This window comes from Pomacea canaliculata, linkage group LG2 (assembly GCF_003073045.1).
Source record: "Pomacea canaliculata isolate SZHN2017 linkage group LG2, ASM307304v1, whole genome shotgun sequence".
Lineage (NCBI taxonomy): Eukaryota > Metazoa > Mollusca > Gastropoda > Architaenioglossa > Ampullariidae > Pomacea > Pomacea canaliculata.
In genome coordinates, this window is record NC_037591.1 from 27,338,341 (window position 1) to 27,362,468 (window position 24,128).

Below are 24,128 nucleotides of genomic sequence, written 5' to 3' on the forward strand. Positions count from 1 at the left end.
CTTACCATTTTGCGAAGTTAGGCGAGCCTGAACAATGAATGTGACTAAACCGGAAGCGTTGTAGTATCATGCCTCGTTTTAGTAGATAATCTGAAATGTGAATAAACCGGATGCTTTGTAGTCTCATGCCTCGTTTTAGTAGTTAACTGGAAAACATCGTCTGCAAGCAGTCCAGTAATATACAAGTTCGTGATGTAATTAGGCATTCGGCACAGATTTCTCGATTGGACAGGACTTTGGGATTCTCTTTTCCTGACCTTTGTGTAGATTAATGCAGAGGAATGTGTAATCAATGTTGTACCTTGAGATTTTATTAATGTGAGAGGAATCAGGAAGAAGTACGGTTATTTAATGCAACTGCGCGTCAGTTAGTCTAAATTAAAATGGTCGTGACTCACCCCGATGGGAGATGATTAAAAGAAAGCAGAAGTCAGTGAATCGGTCTCTGCATGGGTCTCTGACGATGATCTTTACGATCATAAGTTTGCGAGCAGACAGAATGCTGATGTAACATGAGACAATAAATCTTGTCGAACTGCCAGTTCCTGTCCCGAAAGAATATCGCGTTTTTTATTCATGATACCGCGCGACGCGCGAAACCACGTGACTACAGCATACATTTTTTATTGGACAGCGAGAATGAGATTCCTTCCAGTTGAGACTTTTCATCAAGATGTTGATTATTTGAATCTGCCTATGTAAACTGAAATTGTTTGTTACCATATAGACAGTTTTCCTTTTTCATAATGAATTTTGTTTGAATCAAGTACATCTCATAGTTAATCCATATTATAAATCCAAGTGTTTCAAAACGTACAATTCTTTGAATTATTTTTTTGTATCTCAAAGGTCCAGCAGTCAAAAAGCTTATCAAAACACTTTCAGTAGTTAAAAAATTGTATTAAACTAAATCAGAACAATGTAAACAGATTTATGTAGTTGAAAAAATTAATAATATTCTGCCCCTTTGGACCACTTCCACGACATGATCCTCGCAGGAATGGCACGTGTGTCACCAGTACAGTGGTGCTTCAACATTTCTTTTTCATGTTTCTCGAGCAATTATTTATTTATCAAATCTTGGAGAATGCCGGAAAGAGGGAGGTTGTGTGTCTGTGCGCGAGCAAGTGATCGGTGAGTGATGGTTTGCTTTGATGCTCGCTTTTCCGACATTCATGCAAGATCTTGAAAATCTCTCTACTAGTACCTTTCTTGCTTTACAGATGTGAAACGGAATCCTGCTTGATGATACCGAGAGGAGCATCCAGGCACTTGAGAACAAGTGCCCGAGGAGACTCAGGCTCTCGTACAGATACAAACATAGAAAACAATGACTTTGTAAAAATCACGCTTGTCACACGCATAGGACACCAGGAACCTTTACTTTCAACAGTCAAACGATGTAAGTTGGTTTTCTTTGGTCATGCGGCAAGAACTGTCGAAGATGTTAAGACACCTTGGAAGGCAGTCGAAAGACTGGACAGGTCGTCCTGTACAGGACCTGCTGACTACCGCCACACAGTAAACAAGTGACGGCCCTGTCAGCTGCCGTGTCTGTCCATGTCCCCCCAACGACAGGTGCCGGTCAAGGACAAATTAAATGACTTAAAATCTGTCACAACAAACACTCTATTGATGAAGTCACGTCACATTCTTGAATTCGATGTTTATTGTAATATTGTACATTGTTTCCAGAAACGAGATAAGGAATTTTGAAACAAAGGTTAAAAAAAACCCAAATACTACTCCATAGAAAAGACGGAAAGTCAGTTTGGCAAGCAAAGGTGTATACTTGGTTTGTGCTCGTTTCCTACTGCTGGAAAAAAAATGTATCAAAAAGTTCAGCTTTACATGACATTTTGGACACACGTCCTATGGTAAGATGTGTACATGTCGCTCAATGAACTTTCATAGAGTCAGGGGTAAAATCTCTTTCCACATGGTCCCATCTGCAGCAAAACGTGCACGAGGTCAAAAGTTCACGAAAATGCAATATCTTGTGACAGTTATTAAGGAGCGACGTTGACAACCGGGACTATCTTGTGGGCGGGCCTGTTTACCCGACTAATCAGAGAAAAAGACTAGCCTCAGGGTCCGTCTTGTTCTGGTGACTTTGATGAAGTGAGTGGGTCTCGGGGAGCAGCATGCCTCGAGCAGAATGGATTAGTCGGACATACCTAGGAAGCAACAAGAAACATAGTGAAGTGGCTACAGCAAGTCAGGTGCTCTTTGGTGTCTCTGGAAGAAGTGTCACAGTAAGTCAAGTGCTATTTGGTGTCTCTGGGTGAAGTAGTTACAGAAAGTCAGTTGAAGTAGTTACAATAAGTCAAGTGAAGTCGACGTCCCTCATCAGATGACGTCGCTATAGTACTGTCAGGTGACGTGAATGTATCCAAAGTTGATAGTATAAGACATTAAGAGTCAACAAAACATATTTAGTGATGCTACGCTAGAAAATCAACATGATTCACTTTGGTAAGCCACTAAGCACTGTATTAAAACAGAAAATAATATTCATATTATAAGTAGTAGCTTCTTTACGAGAAATGTGAACATGTACATTTACTTCAATCTTGGTTTGGATGTGGATTGTGCTTGCCTCCATTTCTCGTTCCCTCCCACCACCTCTCTCTCTCTCACACATACACATGCATGCTAATTTAATATAAATTTTATATCACTCACTGCCCAAAGGCCGCATCTCTTTTTATGTTCCACATATTTTTTCGTCTCGCTCTCCATCTGCAGACTTCGCCAAGGGTTCATGTGAGGAGAAAATTGTTCTTGTGCGTACATCTCGCCGATCAGAGGCTTGAATAGCGGCTTGAACCCCGCTACTCTTGGCGCCACCTTCCTGGGTTCCATGTTCTCGACCTCTTCTAGCCCTCGCGATGATGACCTTTCGACCCTAAGTCGTGCTCTGGGGTTGCTGGTCTGGTCGGCAGATTTTTGTGTAACCACCGCTGGCAAGCGTGTGCCGGTGCTGGTCATGTTCTTTGCTAGTTCCAGCTGCTTCTTTGAACTCCTGCGGATACCAGCATCCCTGACAGTCCTGTCCCTAGACTCCTCTACAAAATCCTGAAGGTTTCTTCCTGCGTTGACTTGTCTTTCCTGTATGCTCTTGTTCTTCAAGACACGCCGAGGACGGGGGAGAGAGAAGCAGGTTTGACTTACTGCGAAAGAAGTATTTAGGGATGCCATAGGACTTGACGACGTCCTCGGCGAATCTGGGGTCGAGAAAGTCCTCGTGGGTCACCGACAGGTAGCGCAGAGAGGGCAGCGTGGCTTTGGGAAGGGAGAATTTCGACTGTGGTAACTGAAATCATTCACGTGATCGCTAGAGGGACGTGATCGTTAAACGGTGTGTTGTTGACACGAAATATATGCACAAAGGCACTCTTTCATCTCTCATTCTCTCAAAACCGCTATACACCATCAAGCACACCCCAACACATAACACCACCACCACCACGGACACCAAACAAACACCCACAACTTCAGAACTGTCAGTTCAGCTTGCACTCATCACGAAGATAAAGGTAGGCAATGTCAGCAGACACACTCTCCACAAACATTTGATTCCTCAAAGAAAATAATTAACAATCACCGCTCTAGTCTGGTGCCTTACCAGTTCGTCAGAACTCACGGGTCGAAGGTTAAAGGTGTCTCCCGTAGAAGCCTTCTTTCTGCAGCTGAACAAGGGTCCTCTTTCGTCAAAACTGGTTCCCGGGGCAAAAGATATTCTGCTGCCCCTAGAATTTCCAGAAGAGTCTCGAACTTTTCCCGAAGACATCTCTGTCCAAGTTGTGAAGACGAAGTTCGTCTTGCCAGTTTATTTCGTTACTAAAGTCCCCATTAGGACAGGACCCAACAGCAGCCGACGAAATCTTAGGCTAATGAAAGTCTCTAAGACTTTTCGTGAAATTCAGTTGTTTTTTTTAACGACCACAAGACGTGAAATTCTTGTTTTCTGATAGTCGTGATTTTCGTTCTGGTCCTACCATATCCGATTTCACGTTAGCTGTTGTAACAACCAGACAAGACCAAGGCGCAGAGCTACTGTAAGTTGTTGGCACGCTACACCAGTTGATTGTGTCCAGCTGGAACTGCCATTACGATCTACTTTATTACCGCCCGACACTCACTCTCTATCGGTTATCACAGGCAACCTCTGCGTGATCGATGGTCTACGCCGACAGCGAGGTAGACAAACGCTGTACAAATGCACTTCAGGAATTTATTTTTTAAGAAAAGCTATTCATAATTGTTCACACCTTTCACAACCAGAGAAATAGCAGGTCATGTCCTTCTCATAAGCAGCGAGTCCTTCAGACTAATAAAACGAACAAGAAGCCTCGACTCCTTTCAGTGACGGCTTCGGAGCAGGTTGAACCACTTCGCAAGGACCTCCCACGTGAACATGTGTGCACCAGCACTTTTTTAAAATAGAAAAGAAAAAAGCCCAACAAAAACACGCACGACTACAGCTTTGCCAACAAACACAAGCCTGCTCTTTTGTTTACTCTCATGTACGCGCTTGCGCACACACACATTCTCTCGCTGTCTACACACGTGCACGCTCATTTAATCTTTGTATTCGCGTGTTCTTACAAAGCCAAGCTTGTGCATCAACTTTTGACCCCAAAGCCTGCCGTGGCGGCGCCCCTGAAAAGGTGGGACCTACCGCACACTGTGTCCTCCTGATAAGGGGCGGCTGGAACACAAAGGACTGAGCCGCTCAAGCCAGGTGATCGATAGAGCGGAAGCGATCAGGCGTGACCCGTTGTATCAAGGTAGTACTTCGTTTGCAGACGTCTGGTTCGAGTTCTTGAGTGCTGCACTCGCAGGCACAGTACTGTGATGTGATAATTTATATTCATACTTGGAAAATAGTGTCTTGAAACTACAATAATTGCAGTCTAATCAAGGTTCAACAAAATATAAAAAGTAAACAAAAAACGCTCCCTTGTGGCTGGGACTTTATTTACCATCTTGTCCAAATGACATGTCCGTTGTTTTCTGCTATGATGGATTTTATACCACATTAACTTGCCGACATAAAACTGCAATGTGCAGGTATCAACCAGTTGTGACCCTGTCTTACCCACCAACCACACCTTTTATTAAAAATCTTTTGTTTCTGGACATATACAGTTTATGAAGCTGATAGCAGTGTATGGGGCAGGAGGCGAAACATAAGCGTGGGTTATAAATGACAATAAAGAAAACATTTTGACTTGTAAACACTTACTTTTTCACAGGAAAAAAAGCACCTAGTGCAAAATGTACCCACATTACATGCAACAAACAAGCATTAAAACTCGATCGTGATATACATTATGATTGGTATTTATGGCTGTTAAAAGAAAATCTATGTTCACACGATGGCTCTATCTTTACATGTGGGTAGGTGATGGAGAGCAACAAGAATCTAGGAAAAAAATCCCTATAGCTCTGCTGGTTGCTTTAGGTACCAAGCTATCCATGAGCATGAGTATTAAGACCATACCAATAAAATCAAATTATAATACTAAAATAATATAAACACACCATAAATACCCTTTCTAATTATGTTTTCCACACCAGGTTAATACATTATAAACTGCCATGCGCATTTGATTAAGATTTATCCAGTAATATTACTTAATAATAAGCAAGTTGACTTAAAATATATTTTTATGTGTGTATATATAATAATAATAAAAGCACACTATTTTTGTATTTAAATGGTAGTTTTACAAAATGATAGTAATATGCTAAAAAAATTAATTCAGCATAGCATCTTCATTCAAGAAACTATTGCCTTTTTGTGCTTCTAGCAAGTCCAATCTAACTTGCAGGTTTCTCTGTCCTGTAACTAGAATGTGAATATTACCACACTGTGGCAAGATGCTAATGGCAGCAGTGAATGCATAGTTGTTTCTGAATGACTTTGCATCCAGGTCTGCACTGTCTTATGGTGACACCAGTTGTGGGCACCTAAGAAAACAGCTCTCTGCTCATGCCCACAGCAAACAGTACATGCTAATTCATGAGAAGGTTGAAAATACTTGGTGTGATTTCACTTAATCATTTTACATCTTACTGGTGTAAATGCCACATGTCATAAATTAAACAAATACTCTGAAAGCAATACCATAGAAATGTCACTTTTTGCATCTTCTGCCACGCCACCTTTTTTGCACCCCATAAAAAAAGTTTCAAAAATACAACCAATCAAAAAAAGTGCGGCAGAAGGAGAACATTTCATTCTGACAGAAAAATCCTCATTCTTATAACTTCAGAAGATAAAAACAGCTTTACCCATGCGAAACAACACTTCAAGTAACCATGTAATTTTGAACTAAAGTGTCACCGACATTAATGATGGAGCTCAGAAGTGATTTTATATTACATGAGATTTAAAGTAACAGAGGCGGGATGTGTGGTTGCGTGGTTAGAAGAGGGATTTAAAAAAAAAGCATTTGCTCAACAACTTCATATCCTTGAAATAAAATCCCTACTACCATTTATACTTTACTAATACATTCTGGAATTCAGTATACAGATACAGGTAAGTGCAGGCCATACACTCAGGTGCTGTGCCTTTGAGATGCAATGTAACGGCCATATAAGAATTTTTAAAAAATAAATCTCCTTGACACAACAGCACTGAGAACGTCCAAAATTGATAAATGATAAGCCATCACAACACCATTAAGCGATGAGGAAACAACCAACAATCACTGAGTTTGTACAAAAGTACTCGACATGACTGGACAACGTACAGGTATGTCCAAGGAACAGTTTCACGAAATAGTGAATGTTTTCTCCTCACCCCCTTCCCCCTCATTTCTTACAGAACTGCTAGTGTTTCATTAGAAAAAAAAAATGTAGGTGAGTTGTGTCCAGCATATCATCCAGTTAAAGTACTTTATCATCCTGGTAGCATGCGGAATGTTCTGGACCAAGCTACTGTTGGGCATGGTAAATCTGTAATAAAATTTTTGAAGACAAAACACTTCTCCTCGCCAGCAAGCTTGAAAAAATAAATGTCATTCCTTGAAATAAACATTAAGTTTTCACTCCATCGCTTTTAATGAAGATGAAATTATTAAAATCAATCACATTATTGGAGTAATGAATATCACTGCTAAACGTGCACAACAGGAGATCCAAAGCCAACAAAACTGCACTTCTATAGAAAGGGGAAAATTATACCACCAAGCGCTTGACTGAATATATGAACAGAAGGAATCATGAATTTCAATGTAACAACATTTTCCCACAAAGACATTGAAAGACTACCATGATTGTAGAAATGTAATTAATGCGTACAACCTTTGGGACAAATATAGCATTCGGGACTGCTCGTCTACGTGTAATGAAGAGTGTGCTGCAGGATAATCAACACCCACTATCAGCAACATACACACGTACCAAGAAGAAATGGGCGGGGAAGATCTAGTTCAACATATATTTTATCCAAACAATAATGACCTTTTCTTAAAATGCAAACTGCGAGTGTACTAATAATGAGGTGATTAAGGGATGATGAAAACAGAATATGACAGTAGACAATTCAAGGAACTGAATGTATTAGTAGATCTCTCGAGACCAGAACTGAGAACTATATACAGCAATAAGAGACCTGAAGCTATTTCTCTAGCATATATTCTAGGGTTTTGTGGAGGAAGAAGTTTGTCCACAAGGTCTGTAGTTGTGCATATAATACAGAGTGTAATTGACACATTATTTTTATTTCCTGATTTCCTAGACCAGCCTCACTTTGAATAGTTCCTCATTACTTTAAAGCCTTGCTTTGCAAAGACTTGGAAAGGCACTGCAGCAACGCTTCTGAAAGCACTGTGATGTTAAATTCATTGTACTGGACTGTTGGGCGATTTCAAAGTCTCTATGGGCACTGCTGGCTTCAAGTTGGCTGGCTGGGATTAAGGCCAATGCTCCGAAGGAACACTGAGGAAATGAAGAGTCCTGTTGATGTCTACCTAGATCTGCCATTGGTCACAAACAGCATTGCTTAGCTGCACAAAATGAACACTATCCATAACAGTACTTTTAATCTGTTACATCTTAAGTAGAGATTATTCACACCCAAAAATGCAGAAGGCTGATAAAAATGGTTGGAAGGAGAATGTGTTAGGCGGGGTGAAATTTTCGTAATACAAAAAAAACAAAAACAAGAACACACAGTAACTACCCACATAAAAAAGCAGTAAAGTGTAAGGAGACATGCACGGATGAGACTGATGGTACAATAAATGAAGATTTCCAATGATCCAGGTAACAGAGAAAATTTCCCTGCAAGTAACAGAGACAGATATTTCTGAACCGATCAACATGCTCACACTTCCCTGCTTACCCCACCAACGTGCTTTCTCCTCCATGTATACAGCATGGAATTATGTCACACATGCAGAAATTATGCCGAAAAGTGACACGCCATAAGTAGGACTTCAGATTTCTTTTCAAATATATTTACAGTTTGGGTTAATTATTAATCTGAAATTCAAAAGAAAACCCTGTTTTATACATGATTCTGTCTGAAGAGAACACTTTATACATTTCCATGCCATAACTTTCAAGAGCTCTGTGCAAAATCCACTTGGGCAGTGGCAATAGCCCGAATTCACATAGAGTTATCTTTAAAATGGTCCAACTGCATTAAACAACAGTACCAGGTGAAACATTTTGATTACTCAGAAATATAACAGCACATTCACAGTTCCAAGATGTGTGGATACTAATGCTGATTGTTCTATGAACAAGTATTTCAGGCTAATTTGAAATCTAGCATTTCAAAGAATGCAGTCACAATTAAGCATGATCTTCCATCTTCTATCTACAATATTCCTTTAGCTTTTTCACAGTTTCACTTCTAAAACACACGACAGTAACTGATGGCGAGTCACTTAAAACCCAAGATTGGAATGGTCCCATTCAAGATCATTGGTGGGGGCTTTGTTGGTTTCCTGAGGCTCGTCTTCTGAGCTCTCACCATAGTCGCCTTGCATACTGCTTTCATCATCATCTGTCTCGCTGTCATCATGGAAACTCTGGTGGGTATTGTCTTCATACTCAAAGATCTAGAAAGAAAGAAACCTCATAATGATCATCAGTCTCTGTGTGTGTTTATCAACATGTGCATCACTCAAGATATATCCTTGACAGCATCAATATTTTCTCCTTTGTAACTTCTTGATAAAGATTCATGACGATTGTTAACAAATTTTTTGCTCCACTCTTCCTGCTCTAAATTTGAGTTAATCTGAATAACACCTCAAGCTAAGATTGTTTTAAAGGACACTGCAGTACTACCAGAGTCAACATGAATCTTTTCTGGCATAACGAGATTTCTAATTCTAAACATAAATCATTCACATTTAAGTTCTCTCACGTGAACTAAGCTAAAACACATTCACCTCTGATGGGAACCCAATATGAATTGTTAAGTACATTGCTAGTGCTTCCATTAGTCTTAACTTACATTTTTCACATATACATCCACAAAGTGTGAGAATCTCTCTCAAACTGAGAAAGTAGCAAAAAGTAAAATACTTAAAGTTAAAAAAAAAAAAAAAGAAAAAAAAAACAAAAACAAAAAAACCAAAACAAAAACAGAATAATTTTATTCACATTTTCAACTATTACCAAGGATATTTAATGAGGAGATAAGCATGCAAGAAATACTAATTTAAAGACTAAACAAAGAAAAGCTGAATAATACCTCCTGCTCTACAGGGTTCACTGTGATGTTGAGTGCAGAGTTGTCCCACTCCATCTCCTGCTTTTCCTCAACATGGACCACTTGGGTGCGGCGGTGGGCAGCACGAATTCGAACTACTCCCAAAATGATCATGAAGAGCAGGAAGCCAACACAAACCACAATGATTGCTGCCATTCCTAGATCTGGTTTAAGAACAAATAAAAAATCATGTCTTTTCACAAAGTGCTTATATTAAAAAAAGGTATGTAATGAGGTGTACTGAGAGATAAAAGAAATACTATACATATAAGCACATTTTGCCAACAGAGTACTCACTGGAGGTTGAAGTTGCAGCAGCATGCCTTTCCTGGTTAACAGAACTCACAAGGGACTGCTGCACATGTGCTACAGGTGCTGCCTGCGCGTTTGCAAAACTGGGCCTGTCATGCACCTCATGCAATGCCACCAGCTGCAACCCACAACATACAATTGTTATCAATAATACCTCATCTCATCCATCTATTCTTTCTTCACAAAGAACTATTTTTGGACCAGTTCTTTTCATCATGAGCACAATACCAGTCTGTTATCTTATTAAACTCATGCCCTTTCAAACCAGTCAGTTTGCAGATGACACACAACTGTATGCCTCATAAGGTAATTGTGATGTGGACAACACTACTGAAATGCTGTTATCACAGGTGTGAAGTCTTAGATGACCTGTAGGAAACTGTAACACCACAGGACAGCTTTGCTTTTTTATCCCTTTCGTTCCATAATCTCCAGTACCATCACAGTAGGTACCCAAACCATCCTCTTCATATCTTCTATCTACAGTCTGGGCCACGATCACAAATGATTTGTCTCATATTTGTTATTCAGATCATTCAGCTATTTGCCAGATGCGTGTCCTCAAACTGTACGTTGATGGTCAGGCAACAAAAGCACTGGTTCATTCACCAGCTCTTTCCAAATCTCTACTGACTGGCAGCCCCAATTGCATAATTGACAAATATCAGAGAGTTCAAAACTCTGCTGCAGGCCTTGTTCTCAAGGCAAGAAAGTGTAATCATGTCACAAGTCATGCCATACACTTTAACAGCTGCTCATATTGAGTACAAGCTGGCTGTGATATGTCATAGCCAAACTGTTTGGCAAGAGATCCTTATCAGATGCTGGACCCAAAAGTGGAACTCACTGCCAGTCTCAGTTTGAACCAATCAGCCTGTCACTAGCTTTAAGGACTTACATGCTTCAGAAATACCTCTTGCAGTAACTCTGTTCTTGCTGCATGTACTTTGTTAAACTGTGTGTACTTCGTGTGTGCCTGTGGTTTTGGTGAGCATATTATTATTGTACATCCTCTATAAACTGTATTCCATATTCATGGTCTGGTAGCATCAAAGTACTGTGAGCCTGGAATTCTGTTCTATACAAGCATCCTTACTATTATTATTACTAAGTGAATAACATTTCCTTTTCTTTTTAAACAAAGTTTAATCTTAAACATTTAGTTTCCTTAAAGGAAATAGTCTAAGAACAAAATGTGTTGCATCTGCTAAAACACTTGTGAAACAGCGACCTTTCTGTGCTGAATGGCTGGGAAGTTCTACAGCTGGTTGGGATCTATCAGGTTCCCCCTGCCCCAAACCAATGTTGCTTTTCACAATCATGAACATGATTCACATAGAACAAGCAGGCTCAAATGGAAGTCCTATATTTATGCATAAACACCAAGTGCTTCTAGAACAAAGTGTGAGTAGCTCCCTCTGGCATTTCTTCAGCCCCGGATACAATAAATAACATTTCATTCTTTAACATAAAGTTCAAACACCAATGGGCTATTGTGAGTAGTGGTTTTCAAGCTGATTTGTTATGATGCTTTTACTTTAAAAACACGTGCTTCTCTGTACAGACATACAGATACATGTTTGTGCTCCGTTGTGCCATAATATTAAAGAAAGGCCATGAATACTTTACCCTGACAACAAACTTGTTACTGATGAAACGTCCATTCTGGGAAGTGCAGCTAAGAGTGAGAGTGCGGTTAGACAGCTTGCTGGGTTCATTGTGATAGTAGTGGATGTCCCGGATGACCTCCTCATAGTATTCAATCTTATCCGCATCTGACAATTGGGGAAGGGTAAAAAGGTGAAACATCACATGACTTGTTAATTGTTACACAATTGATTTGAAATGCAGTGACGTGCACAAAGATTCAGCAGCACACATGCAAGCTGGCTTCACAACATGACTTCTCAGGAAAGGACAGAAAAATGACTGAAAATATCGTAGGGGAAAATTTATCTCCAAATTAATTCCTACAAATTATTAATTCTCTGATCAAAAATAAAAACTCATGTCTAGAAACAATGGCCATGACTAACAAAACACTGTGGTTCAGCCAGGTCTGTTGGAAAAAAACATTCCAAAATGTAACTGGCTATAAACAACCTATAAAAACATAACTGGCAAAAAAAAAAAGGTTAAGCTTTGTTTACTTTGGAAAAAATGTACCAATACACCCTAAGCCAGAACCAGATATATATTAGCGATAATAAAATGGCCAAAATAAAAACAGAAATTGCTTACTTATAACAACCACACCATCATTAGTCTCAGTCCAGACCAGTCCTCTGTTCTCCATTAAGTGAGTAGGAAGTGACAGATGTTCCACAAAGAGGTCAAGTGGGGGATCAGCCTCAACCCGGCATGTGTCAATGAAAAACTGGTCTTGCTTCTTCCCATCTTCTGTGACCTCTAAAAGAGAAGCTTTAATAAGCACTGACTACCAAACTTTCAATCCTGGAAAATGCTTGCTAGTACTTACATTTTGCAAGTCTAGTACTCCAAAAAACTTGTCACAAGGACAAAGTATAATATATTAACTTGAATTCTGAAACTAGATAAAATTTTTCTGAATAAACTGAAAAAAATATATTAATGAATATGAATGGAATGTAAGTGACTATTTTAATCCAAATGAAATGCATATCTTTGACCATTTTATGAACTGCATTCTATTTCTGAGAAACCAAACATAAAGGTGTACATAAAATGTACTTGAGAAGTGTACGATGATTATTAAGTTCATCCTTAAAATGGCTCTTCTGTCCAACTCCAATTTATCTTCCTTTTTTTGATTCCAAAGCTCAGCTAACAAAAGCTCACTGCCTGGTATCATGGTACTATACAATACAAATCAGTGTTTTGCAGGAAACTGTCAAAGTTATTACCTCTGCTGCTGAAGTTTCTTTCACACTCCAAAAACTGTTTACTCTTTACAGGAATTCACTTTCACCAAATTTGTATTCAGTAGAAATAACATTGCTGAATGGATCACAGAACACCCCAATTGCCTCTCTACAAGTCGTTACTCTCTCCTTAAGAAGCATCTGTTTCCAGACAGCATGATAAGATAATGCGAACGGAACATTCAAATGCTTAAAAAAAAACAAAAAAAAACCCCCTAAACATGGCTCAGCATAAAGTAGTAAAATGCTAAACATACGCTCAGTTGTGCCCTGGAACCCTTTTTCATCTGCTCTCATGGTCGTCTTCTCTACAACAGAAGTAGTTTCTCCTTGTCCTCCTCATCATCATCATCGTACTCCTCCTCCTCTTCAATGCTGGAACTAGACTGACTTGTGGAGTAGATATGAACATCCTGGAAAATGCGCAGACCACGTTCAAACTCATATACAAGACGTGTGAGGTTGGCTGCGCCACTTATAACAATGACAGCCTTAGGTGGTTCTTTCACCATGATGTAGCTGTTTACTGCTGGTAGCACCTGCTCCTGACCTTTGCACCTGTCAAAAGAAGACAATAAGACTGATTAACAAGTAACTGTTAACTCTACACTCTGTAAACAACCTAAACCCGCGGTTCTCAACCGGTGGTATGCATACCCCTAGGGGTATGGCAAGGGTTATGCAGCGACACAAATAAGCACATGCCATTATGAAAATAAGTACCTGAATGCACCCTCTGGGGGTACAGTCATGTAAAAAGGTTAAGAATCTCTAAAGCATTCCAGTAATGCCACCTGCAACTGTTTTATGTTAAACTGAAAAGAAGCTTAACAGTCTATTTCAATACTTTATACAATCCAAATGACAGGCACTGAAGGCAGGAAACTGATGTTGGATATTTTTAAAAATAAGAATTCTCTCCCCTCTACTATAAACACATTGCAGTGACTCTCGTCAAGCAGCAAAAACCATGCATAATTTCCAGTTTAAAATTATTGATTTCATTTGAGATTAATTCAATAATCCTGTAAAAGACTGCATCCAATAAATCCAACATCTACTTCAGACAATATTAATATATACTTGTCAGCTGCAGGGGGAAGTTTTTTGTGTACTTCTAATTTTGCACATTCTTACCAATTTTGCCTGGAATCTTCATGTACTATTAATCTGTTTACTTGCTCTATGTGTAAATTTATTACCTGATAATAAAAATAACCTCTAAGAAATAAGTTTATTTTTGAAATGACCTTCTAGTAAAAATGCTTTTATTGAAGTTCATACTACTCATCAAACTTATCAGGTTTATTGCATGCGACAATATGCATTTTGTATGTCAAACGATAAACAGTCCAGCCGAAGCCCTCTAAATCAGTTTGGCTCTTCCTATCTATAAACTTCTGTTTCCATACCAGTCAATTTGTTTTAATACTTCCTGCCTTTCTTTTCTTTATTACACCCTAGCATTGGTGTACTTACGTCACAGTGCTTTCAATGTGAAGATCACGACGGCCTGGTGTTGGGTATGCACGAGCGTTGACATATGTGACTTCACGCAAAATCTTTTCAACCTCCGATAAAGATTTGCTAAAGACAGTAAACTCTGTCATGTCGCTGTTGAAGCTCACCACCTGATAAACAATGGTTAGGGATGGGAATCAAGGAAAGGCAACTTCTAATGGTGTCTTGCAACATTTGAACATGGTTACAGATGATCCATCAGTAAACTAATTTACATCTAGAAGAATGGTGATTTTAACCTTATTTGTTGCTGTGCTATCCCATTTCAAATGACTACATTCCCCCCCCCCAAAAAAAAAGCTTCTCACACGTCAAATTCTTTATTAACACACTAAAACAATCTTCAAATTCCAATATCAATTCACTTACAAAATAACTGTCCTGAATGTTCGCTCTTAACAATTGAGAACACCATTTATTTTTAACCCGTAACTTCACCACATCAATGGGAGTAAAGAGTGTACAAGTTATTAAAAATCTTTTGTAATAATAGTGCCTGTGGCAAGAGATCTACATCAATGTAGATATCTGAAGGCACGCACACATATGCATGCTGCTTAGGCATAGAAAGCAACTTACGGTGCCTGCAGACATATCTCCCAAGGCGTGAAAATCAAGGTTCTCTTTGCAGTTGTGGAGGCACTTAATAACACGCTCACTTTCTGTTTTCCCTTTAAGCACAGAAAGACCAGCCAGATAGCCACGGAAAAAGTCTTTGAAAGTGGTTTCAGCTCCCTGCCAGCAAGCTCCTACTACTAGCTTAGTAGAGTGCACTCTGTGGGTTTTGTGAAGAGGCCAATCATCAATCACTTCAAAGTTGTTGGAATCTGTCAGCAGTAGGTTCCCATCCATGTATAAACGAACCTGAAATTAAACATTGTTTGTTGTTATATTTGAAGGGACAAGGCATGTATTTGACACGAAGGTGTGTCCATGATCTGGCAGGCATTGATCAGCTGGCCTGAAAACTTGGCCCAAGAAAAACGAATTTAAGCATCTTCGTGTGCCTAGCTCAAAACAATTATACACTGCAAATTTTTTAAGTGTTAGGTTACTCATACAACTTATGAAGTAATACTTTTCAATAGTACTTGTCATGATGATGATACATACATCAGGAAAGTCAACACTGATGGCATAGTGGTGCCACTCGTTGTCATTGACTTGAGGTATGCGCCAGCGGAACTCAGCTGGTTTGAAGACCTCCATGTCAGCACCCGTTTTCCCTTCTTGACGCAGCAAGAAGATCAGTTTCTCACCGTGAACCCACAGAGCATAATGATGACGGTTCATTCCTAAATCATAAACAAAATTACTTTCACTAAGACAAGGCTCCAGATAGAACTTAAGTATAAAAGAACTCCTGCCGCACATGAAAATAATTTTACCTCACAAAAACAATGATTCCTGCTGAAAAAATAAAAATTTATTTCTAGCATATTACCAACACGAGCATAGCAAATTTTCACTTATTGTGAACAATTAAACAAAAGCTAAATAAAAACCACAGTCAAATGAACTACACTGATATCAATCCTATAAAATTCCTATTAGATAATAATCAACCATGATAAACAATAAATTTCTCTCTAATTTGGCCGAAACTTTAAAAGATTAAACAATACCAATTAGCACTGTTAAAATTTCAGAAAGGACTAATTAAGCAAATCAAAAACATACGGTATAATGAAACAACTATTTTGTTACTTTTTACATTGAACCATTATCTTTGTTTCAAAAAAGCAAAACTACTAAGACATTTTCTTCCAACCTACCATCACCATCAGACATGCACAAGACATGCTCCTTTGGTCCAGAGTGGTGAACATTGACTGGGCCGCCTTCTGGGAAGTCATGTTTCATCCACATAGAGATGGTGAAGTGGTCACCAAGCTGGTGATCAAAGTGTCCAGCAGGCACTTCTACAGCATTGCTTTGGCCATCAAAGGAGAAGATCTGGTCCATGACATGTCCATCGTCAGTGGGAAGATTTTTGGTCCAATCTGCCTCGGATGGAGAGGGTAAAAGATCCACACTTTCTCCACTGGCACCTGCACCAAAAATAATCTATCAAGTTCACCCATCTTCGCTGAATGAGCAAATACTTATGAATCCCCAAACTGCTAAGTACTCCCATAAGTTTATCCTTCAAGGGAAAATGTAAAAAGTGTTTAAGCCTATCTCTTGTGAATACCAACAAGACTTTCCCTTTAATAAATTTTAAACATCTGTGATTTTGGAAGGCACAGACATTTGTTCAAACTTATTCATTTGGTAATCATGAGCATGTGATATAGTGCATGCCAATGACTAAACCATGCATAAAACCAAAATCTAAAACTAGAAAAGAAATTCTGTATAATAGAAATAAGTACAAATAACTATATAAAACAGAAATTTTTTGATTCTATAAATTCCTAAAAATTGCTCTTTTTCTCTCAGGATTTAAGGACTGAGGGGTAGGGGAAAAAACTGTCAATTAAAATGTCACTGATACTAGTAGACTTGTCACTTTATTATATGTCAGAGTATGAAGTGAGTCATAAGATATCTTTAACGATTCATACTTAAGAGCCCAGTTTCAAGAAAGGTACAAGATGAAAATACACAGTTCAGAATGCATAAAATTAGCATCCACACTAGTCTTACACTCATGTATAAATACGGGCACAAACAGTATATCAACCATTAGCCTCCATACAATCATGTAGTCAACTTAAATCAAACTGAAGTTTGAGTAGGTTGAAGTGAAAGGTCTTCAATTTTTTTGTACATAATACAGCTTTTGCTTAGTTTTAATGCTTTATAAATAAACAAGAAAGTACATAGTGTATTTTTGCATCTATCATTAAAAGTGAGAAATAAGAAAGGGTAGGGTGTTTACAATATTTTTAGGAATGATATGTTTACCAAGACCCAAACATTTTGGGCATACAAGGAGAAAGTGCAGTTCAGTTTCAGCTGTACTGGGTCAAAAGGGGCCGTTCTGAGTTGATGGCATTTAAGCACAGTTATGCCCACCCATATGCCAGTTGTACAATACTGCTAGTACTTATGGGCAGTCATTATGCTCAGTTTGCATGTCATTATCTTTAAGCATTTAACCATGCATTCAAAACACTTCTCCTTTATAAAGATTTGCTATAATCATATTTCCTATAAGCCATATTTTGTAAAAACTAGCATTTTTTAATATATTATTCTTTTCATTGGCTTGTACAATAGGATTAACTGTCTGCTGTTCAGTGCTCTTTAATATTATCCATTTTCTCCTCAAGCTTCACCTTTTATATTTTGTTCTTCATAGATGAGTTGATGGTTAAGTGTGTCACAAAGACAACTGTGTGATACTGCACAATAAAATTCCTTCCCCCTATTTAACATCACCACCACCATGAGAGTATTGTTGATGAAGTCAAGCTAATAGATGCTGCCCTTTGACTGAGCTGAACATTAAAAAAAAAAAAAAATCATCAAAGCTAAATTCTACAGCTATAGATAATTCCTTCAAGATCCTTTAAAAATGAACTGATAAGCAAACAAAAAAAATTGAATAAAATGATAAAAAAGATTATCCATTTAAATTCAAATCATGATCAGGTTAATGTGTAAACCACCTGGTTTGGGGTGGGCAGTTCTGATGTACAATTTCTGTTTTATTTTAAAAATCAGTTCAGTCCACAATTGGGCTATTTAGGAGAGGAATTACTGGGATTCTTTACAGAGAAGCAATGGCAAGTGATATTACTAACAGCAATAGTGACATTACTAATTTCTGAGGATTGAGGGGAAGAGAGAGAGAGAGTGGGGACTGAAATACAGATCATTTATTATTAATGATACATAATGCAAGAAATGCAAGTATGCATGAAAAATGGTGACTGAAATCTGCCATGCTAATGTTTGGCTGCATATAAACACAAATATCAAGGCATTTGCACGATGGATGAGAAAACGAACACACATACACAAAGTCAAATGCTATAAACATGTAGAATACCAACCACAAAGTTTGCGCTGGGATGTAATAGAGTAGGTATCTCGGTCACACCCTTTCCCAATATGCTTCGTTGTCAGGGAAACTTTCACTGTCAGTTGCTCTGGCGTGCATGCCTTATCACAGAGCCGAAGCTGGGCATTCTCAGCAATCTTTTTTCGGCCACTGCCTGCAGTGTACGACACCTCAGTTGGGACGTCCTGCCAGCCGTTGTGACACTGCTCTTTGACCAAGATGTTGACAAAAACAGGGCTTGACTTGCGCTGTCCACAGTCTGTTGCTACCACTTTGAGAATATAGTTCCTATGAAGGGAATAATCCAAGACTTCAGTATTGCGAAGGGCCCCATCTGTTGTCACGTAAAAAGGAACATCAGGTGTTATGACTTCAAAACTGCAGATGGAATGAAATGTTTCTGAAGAGTCTTCATCAATGGTGCGCAGTTTGATGATCTCATCATACATTTTGCCCTCTTCAATTTCAACAGTGTATGAAGAATTTTCAAACCGTGGAGCAAACTCATCGACATCCTTCACCTTGATTAAAACAACTGCTCTGAAACAAAGAAAAATACAAAAGTATATATGCTTTATCTACAAAAGAACTCCTACTTATAATGAAAAGATTGCCACAGATAAAATAATAACATGCCGAGAACAGTGAATGTGAGCTTGTCCTCAGGGGAAGACATATAGGTAGTTCAACACAAAAAAACTACAATACAGGAGTTCATCATCGATGTACATTGTCAAGAACACTGCCAAGACAAAGTCACAATAAACAAAAGCAAAAAAGAAAAAAATTCCAACAATATTTTGTTCCTGATTTAAGGCAGATCAATTGGCGTGACATGGATAATACTAAATACAAGTATGGAAGTCAAAATACCAATTATTTGGATTTCATTCATATTCACTGTTCTGTTACCTTTCCCCATCGCAGTTACAAAAGGTAATGTCCTTATCAACTGGATCTGAATCCATTATGGTAATTTTTCAGCGTGTTTAAGTATATATACATATGCTTGCAGATGGCCATTTTTAAGATATTTTCTCCATCTTTCAAAAGCTCCCCTTACTTCTCAGACTGCTGAGGTGGTGACCCACAGTCTTCTGCAGCAATGTAGAATCTGTAGTGACTCTGCTGCTCAAAATCCAGGTGCATGCCCTCCTTTACACGGATCTCACCCTCACCAGGGCTCCTTCTTTCATTTGCACTTCAAAAGGAAACTCCAACTTCCTGGGATGTTTTTTATTTTCTTTCACCACAAACTTGCAGATAAATGCTGAAAACAGAAAACAAAAAAAAAAAAAAGTGATACAACAGCTACAAATATCAAGAGAGCTATTCGTCTGCCCCCAACAGTAATTTTGCCTACCTGGTGACTCTTAAAAATTTTCAACAAAGAGTCAAATTATTCATATCAAGCCATTTTGAAATGTAAATTTTATATTCACTACACTATCAGAATAAGTTAAACAGCACAAGTATTAAAAACAAAACGATAGTTTATATCTTTCACTGAGATCTGCATTAAGCAGTTTTCACAACAAAGCTTTGCCTAAAACAAGAAAGTGTGCTATATTCTTCGTGTTATCCTGAAGAGTATACATGTATGTAGTCATCACGAATACTCTCATTCTGCCTTCACCTGTTTAGTTAGTTCTAATAAATCTTTACAGTTCAGTTGAATATTTTCAATAATAATGATAATAAACGTTTACCAGTCAATCGGTAACAACCTCTAAACAATTAAAAAAAAAATCAGTCTACCTCTTTTAAGCTGTTATCTTCGAATTATTGACTACTATTACTTTTATTCTCTTTTACAAAATTACATGTTTTCTTCACAATAACACTGAGTAAAATTTTTCATACAGGCACCACCAATTTTATCAGCATCAGTAGCCAACAAAGGATGCTGCAGTTTCACAATGGTCTGGTCTTCACCAATGATGCCATGAATCTCTGGCCGACCAGATCGGCTTTGGATCGGTGAAATGATTTGTGGAGGATAGGCGTTGGGTTCTGGGAAAAAAAGAGCAAATTGGCAAAATAATCAAAACATAGTCCTGCAAATTTAATTTCATTTATGCACCTGTAATGCACAGAATAATGGCCGAGATAGGTCACACTCTCTGCACTGACCAGTAAATAAACAGTACCCAAAATTTAAAAAAAAAATAATAAAAAAAAACCACACACACACACACAAAACGCATGCGCAAATGGATAACTAGGAAAGTTCTTACACAAATCTGAGGTTTAAACCTGTGTTTCTCAGCCTTTTACTTGTGATGCCCCCAGAAGAAAAAAAGGCATGTCTGCACTAAGGTATGTCCCGGCTAATACCGATATTTAATTTCTGATGCTTTCCCAGCTGTGATTTTTATGCAGAGTGATGGCCTATGTATTTTATCTATTTTGTCCATTTGTAAGAGCCTTAGAAACACAGTGAATTGTTCGAGAAACTGTCGACATATATGCGTGTTGATTGTATCTCCTACAACTATTTGAAAACACCGAAATAATAGAATCGAAAACATTACTCCGAAGGCTCAATTTCGCCATATTTTGTTGTAATTAACGATAATGATTAACAAGTTTAAGAGCCATTTTGAAAAGAGATATCACTTTCATCTACCAAACACAAGTTTCACATCGTCGTCCTATGCTTCTTCTCCAAAAATTATAAACGAAAACCGAGTTGCTGTGGACACTCATAAGTTAGTCACTTGGTAGTCTGTAGATAGGCCTACCTCCTGGTTGGACTAAAGTTACGCCCTAGCTCTGGATTAAAATTCGCTTAGTCGGGAGCAATGCAACGGTCGTAAATTAAGTCAGGTGCTATACCCTTGCTACATCCAGACTAAGGCCTTAAGCTTGAGCAGTGCAACCGACTCCAGAAGAGGAATGAAAACAGTGTGATCCTCATGCTAAACCAAAGATGGGATGAGTCGAAACTGTCAAGCATAACAGCCCGTTTATTATTTTTTGTTCGTAACACTTTCGCCCATTGACGAAAGATTCAAGGATATTCTGCAGGCAGCACATCGTGCACAATGTTTATCTTTAGAGTCTTTTATCAAACAGTCTTTATATTTTTCTTCCTTTACCCATTTCTCCTGAAAAGAACACTTCCATGGCATTTTCTGAATAGTCAAGAAGACAAAGAAATGTGGTCATCCATCAAGACTAAAATTTCGCGAAACATCAGTCTTGTTGCAACAAGACTTGGCAGTTGCGTGATAAAAATAGCAGTGAGGCGAAGAATCGTCTGTATTTTGCGCCAAAGTCGACTCCAAAAATAAATTTGTGGATTTGTAAGAGGTATGAGAAATAAATCTGTGGTAATGTTTTATCGATATAAGGACTTGTAAGGGTCAAAGAGAAAAATGTAAGGATGTATGTAAGGACCACATGGCAAATATAAGGACTTATAAGGCTTTACGGCGAAAATTCTCTATGTAAGGACCCTGCGAAATGTGTAAAGAAAATAAATATGAAATATAAACATACTCTAGACTAACATACACCAACCATAGTCCATAAATGAACCAGTGACCACATAAATATTCCTGCCAACTTTTATCCAATTGTTGTATAATCATCAACCACCACATGCCCCAATCATACACACTATCACAGTGCCAAAGCAGGCTTACAATCATCATGCACAAACATACACAGCACACACATCCACCTCTCCCCCCCTCTCCTTTACACACACGCAGGATGCTTGCCAAGTGCTAGGAGCAGCCATTTCAAAGGATCAGTTGCCTACACAGATTGTTTATTCATTGTGCTGGCTGATTTGACAGCACAAGTCACGTGGTAGGCTTCCCAGCCCAGATAAATAATGGCCCACCTACTCTGTCTCAGCCATGTAGTGGGATGGTCACACAACTTAAGAAATAAATACCACACCTGCATGCTTATGGCATTATTTTAAGAATATAGTTAGAATTACCCCCACTTCTGTTACCCCTTTTTGGAGAAAGCTGCAACACCAGTGGTCATACTGTTTTCTTGTTAGCTCAATCCATAATACAAATGTTTATTCTCACACAAAAACAATAAATTGCATTATTTTATTTCTCAAAGTTTTTTTGTGGCAAATTTATAAGTCTACTAGCAGACCTACAGCCACTATCCCATACCAGTCAACCAGAATTTTGTATGACAAGAACTGTGACCAAAAAAAAAAATCGAACTAAATGTGTTAGTGATAGTGAGCAAAAATGAGAAACAAGCGACCACTTGTATAGGATGGGATGAGGTCTTGCTTTATGTTAAAGAAAACATGGTATTTGGAGATTAGAATATTCACTAGGAAACTGATGAGATGATCTAAGAATCATAACTTGTCCACTGAAGTGAAATGTGTAAACTGCAATAAGCCCTTTTAATGTTATATTAGTATGCATTTTTGAATATTTACTATTTTCAATGCTTCTTCTTTCTGCTAATAACCCTACATGAATTTCCCAAGGAGTTTTCTCTGGTTGTTCACAAGACACTCAAAAGTGACGGTTAATCAAGAATTTGACCTTTTCGGGTTGAAAAACAAATTGGTTTTTATGTTAATTTGATTACTGAATGTTTCACAAAGGCTTGAGAATTATTATTCTCTTTGAACTCTTTTGTTTCACTGACACTACTGTTGCAAGACGATTACTCTACAGACAGCCAAGTCACCTGTAATGACCTGATACTACGTTATGTCTACATTCTGATTAAACCCTCCTCATTAATGTTATAAGAAGGCTTGTAAGAAGTGATTTACGGTAAAAACTGGATTAATGACTGTGAATTAATCAGTTTTCGGTGTTACACGCGCCAGTGTCTGTTGATAAAATATGCAAAAAATGATTTTAAGAATAAGCCTCAATTCCCTCATCAAGGCGGCTTTTTCAAGGACGTAAAAAGAATACAACTTTTGTCTACAAAATGTTCTGAAGGTTTCAGTTTCGGTCTACAAGTGTTAGATGTGTAACTACCACTACCACTGACAGATCGTGCAAAATGCTATCTTGATAAATGAGCAAATGACAATGAAATGAACAATACTCCATTGATTGCTCTCTACAACACAAAGCTCGGCTTTAGTTGTACAACTAAGTCTCTGTTAAGCTTTCTCATTTCAAAATATTAGGTGAAGAATGAAAATTTCAGAATGAGCCTCTACACTCTTCAACAACAAAGAACAATCTCAAGCACTTGCCGCTAAGGAAAGACAACAGCATCGGTATTTTACTCACCAGACATTCCCATAACTGTGCTGGATATCACCAGCACAATCACATTAATCCTCATCATGCTTGTTGTATGAAGGAGTCCACGCGATTAGAATCGCGATTTTAATGTTTAAAGGTGGTATCAACTGGTTCTGTTAACCCTCTCTTCACCGTGCCGACAACAAATATGGCTGATCAGACTTATGATAATGAATGACGATGACGTAAAAGTATTTCGACCGCTCGTTCGTAGGCTGCTTCCTCTTATAAGGGATTTAATTTGCTTTAACAGCAGTCATAAGAATTTTCCTTCCGCAACCACTTGATGGAAAATTCTTTATAAATAACCGCGTATTTTCCAATTATACGTCAGTGTTAAAAAAAGGAACAACATTCCCCGCGTCCGTCTCTTA

General features: G+C 38.4%; 1 protein-coding gene across 1 annotated transcript; it reads right to left on the reverse strand.

Moving 5' to 3' along the window:
* Nucleotides 1–4,962: 4,962 nt before the first annotated feature.
* On the reverse strand, nt 4,963–24,118 carry LOC112558227 (calsyntenin-1-like). Its single transcript, XM_025228562.1, is given in 15 exon segments — nt 4,963–9,086; nt 9,728–9,909; nt 10,043–10,175; nt 11,687–11,832; nt 12,299–12,478; nt 13,214–13,518; nt 14,440–14,591; nt 15,061–15,345; nt 15,595–15,776; nt 16,257–16,532; nt 18,486–19,033; nt 19,557–19,674; nt 19,677–19,763; nt 20,357–20,506; nt 23,740–24,118. Coding segments are annotated over 15 exon segments (2,976 nt in total). The 5' UTR covers nt 23,798–24,118; the 3' UTR covers nt 4,963–8,912.
* Nucleotides 24,119–24,128: the final 10 nt, after the last annotated feature.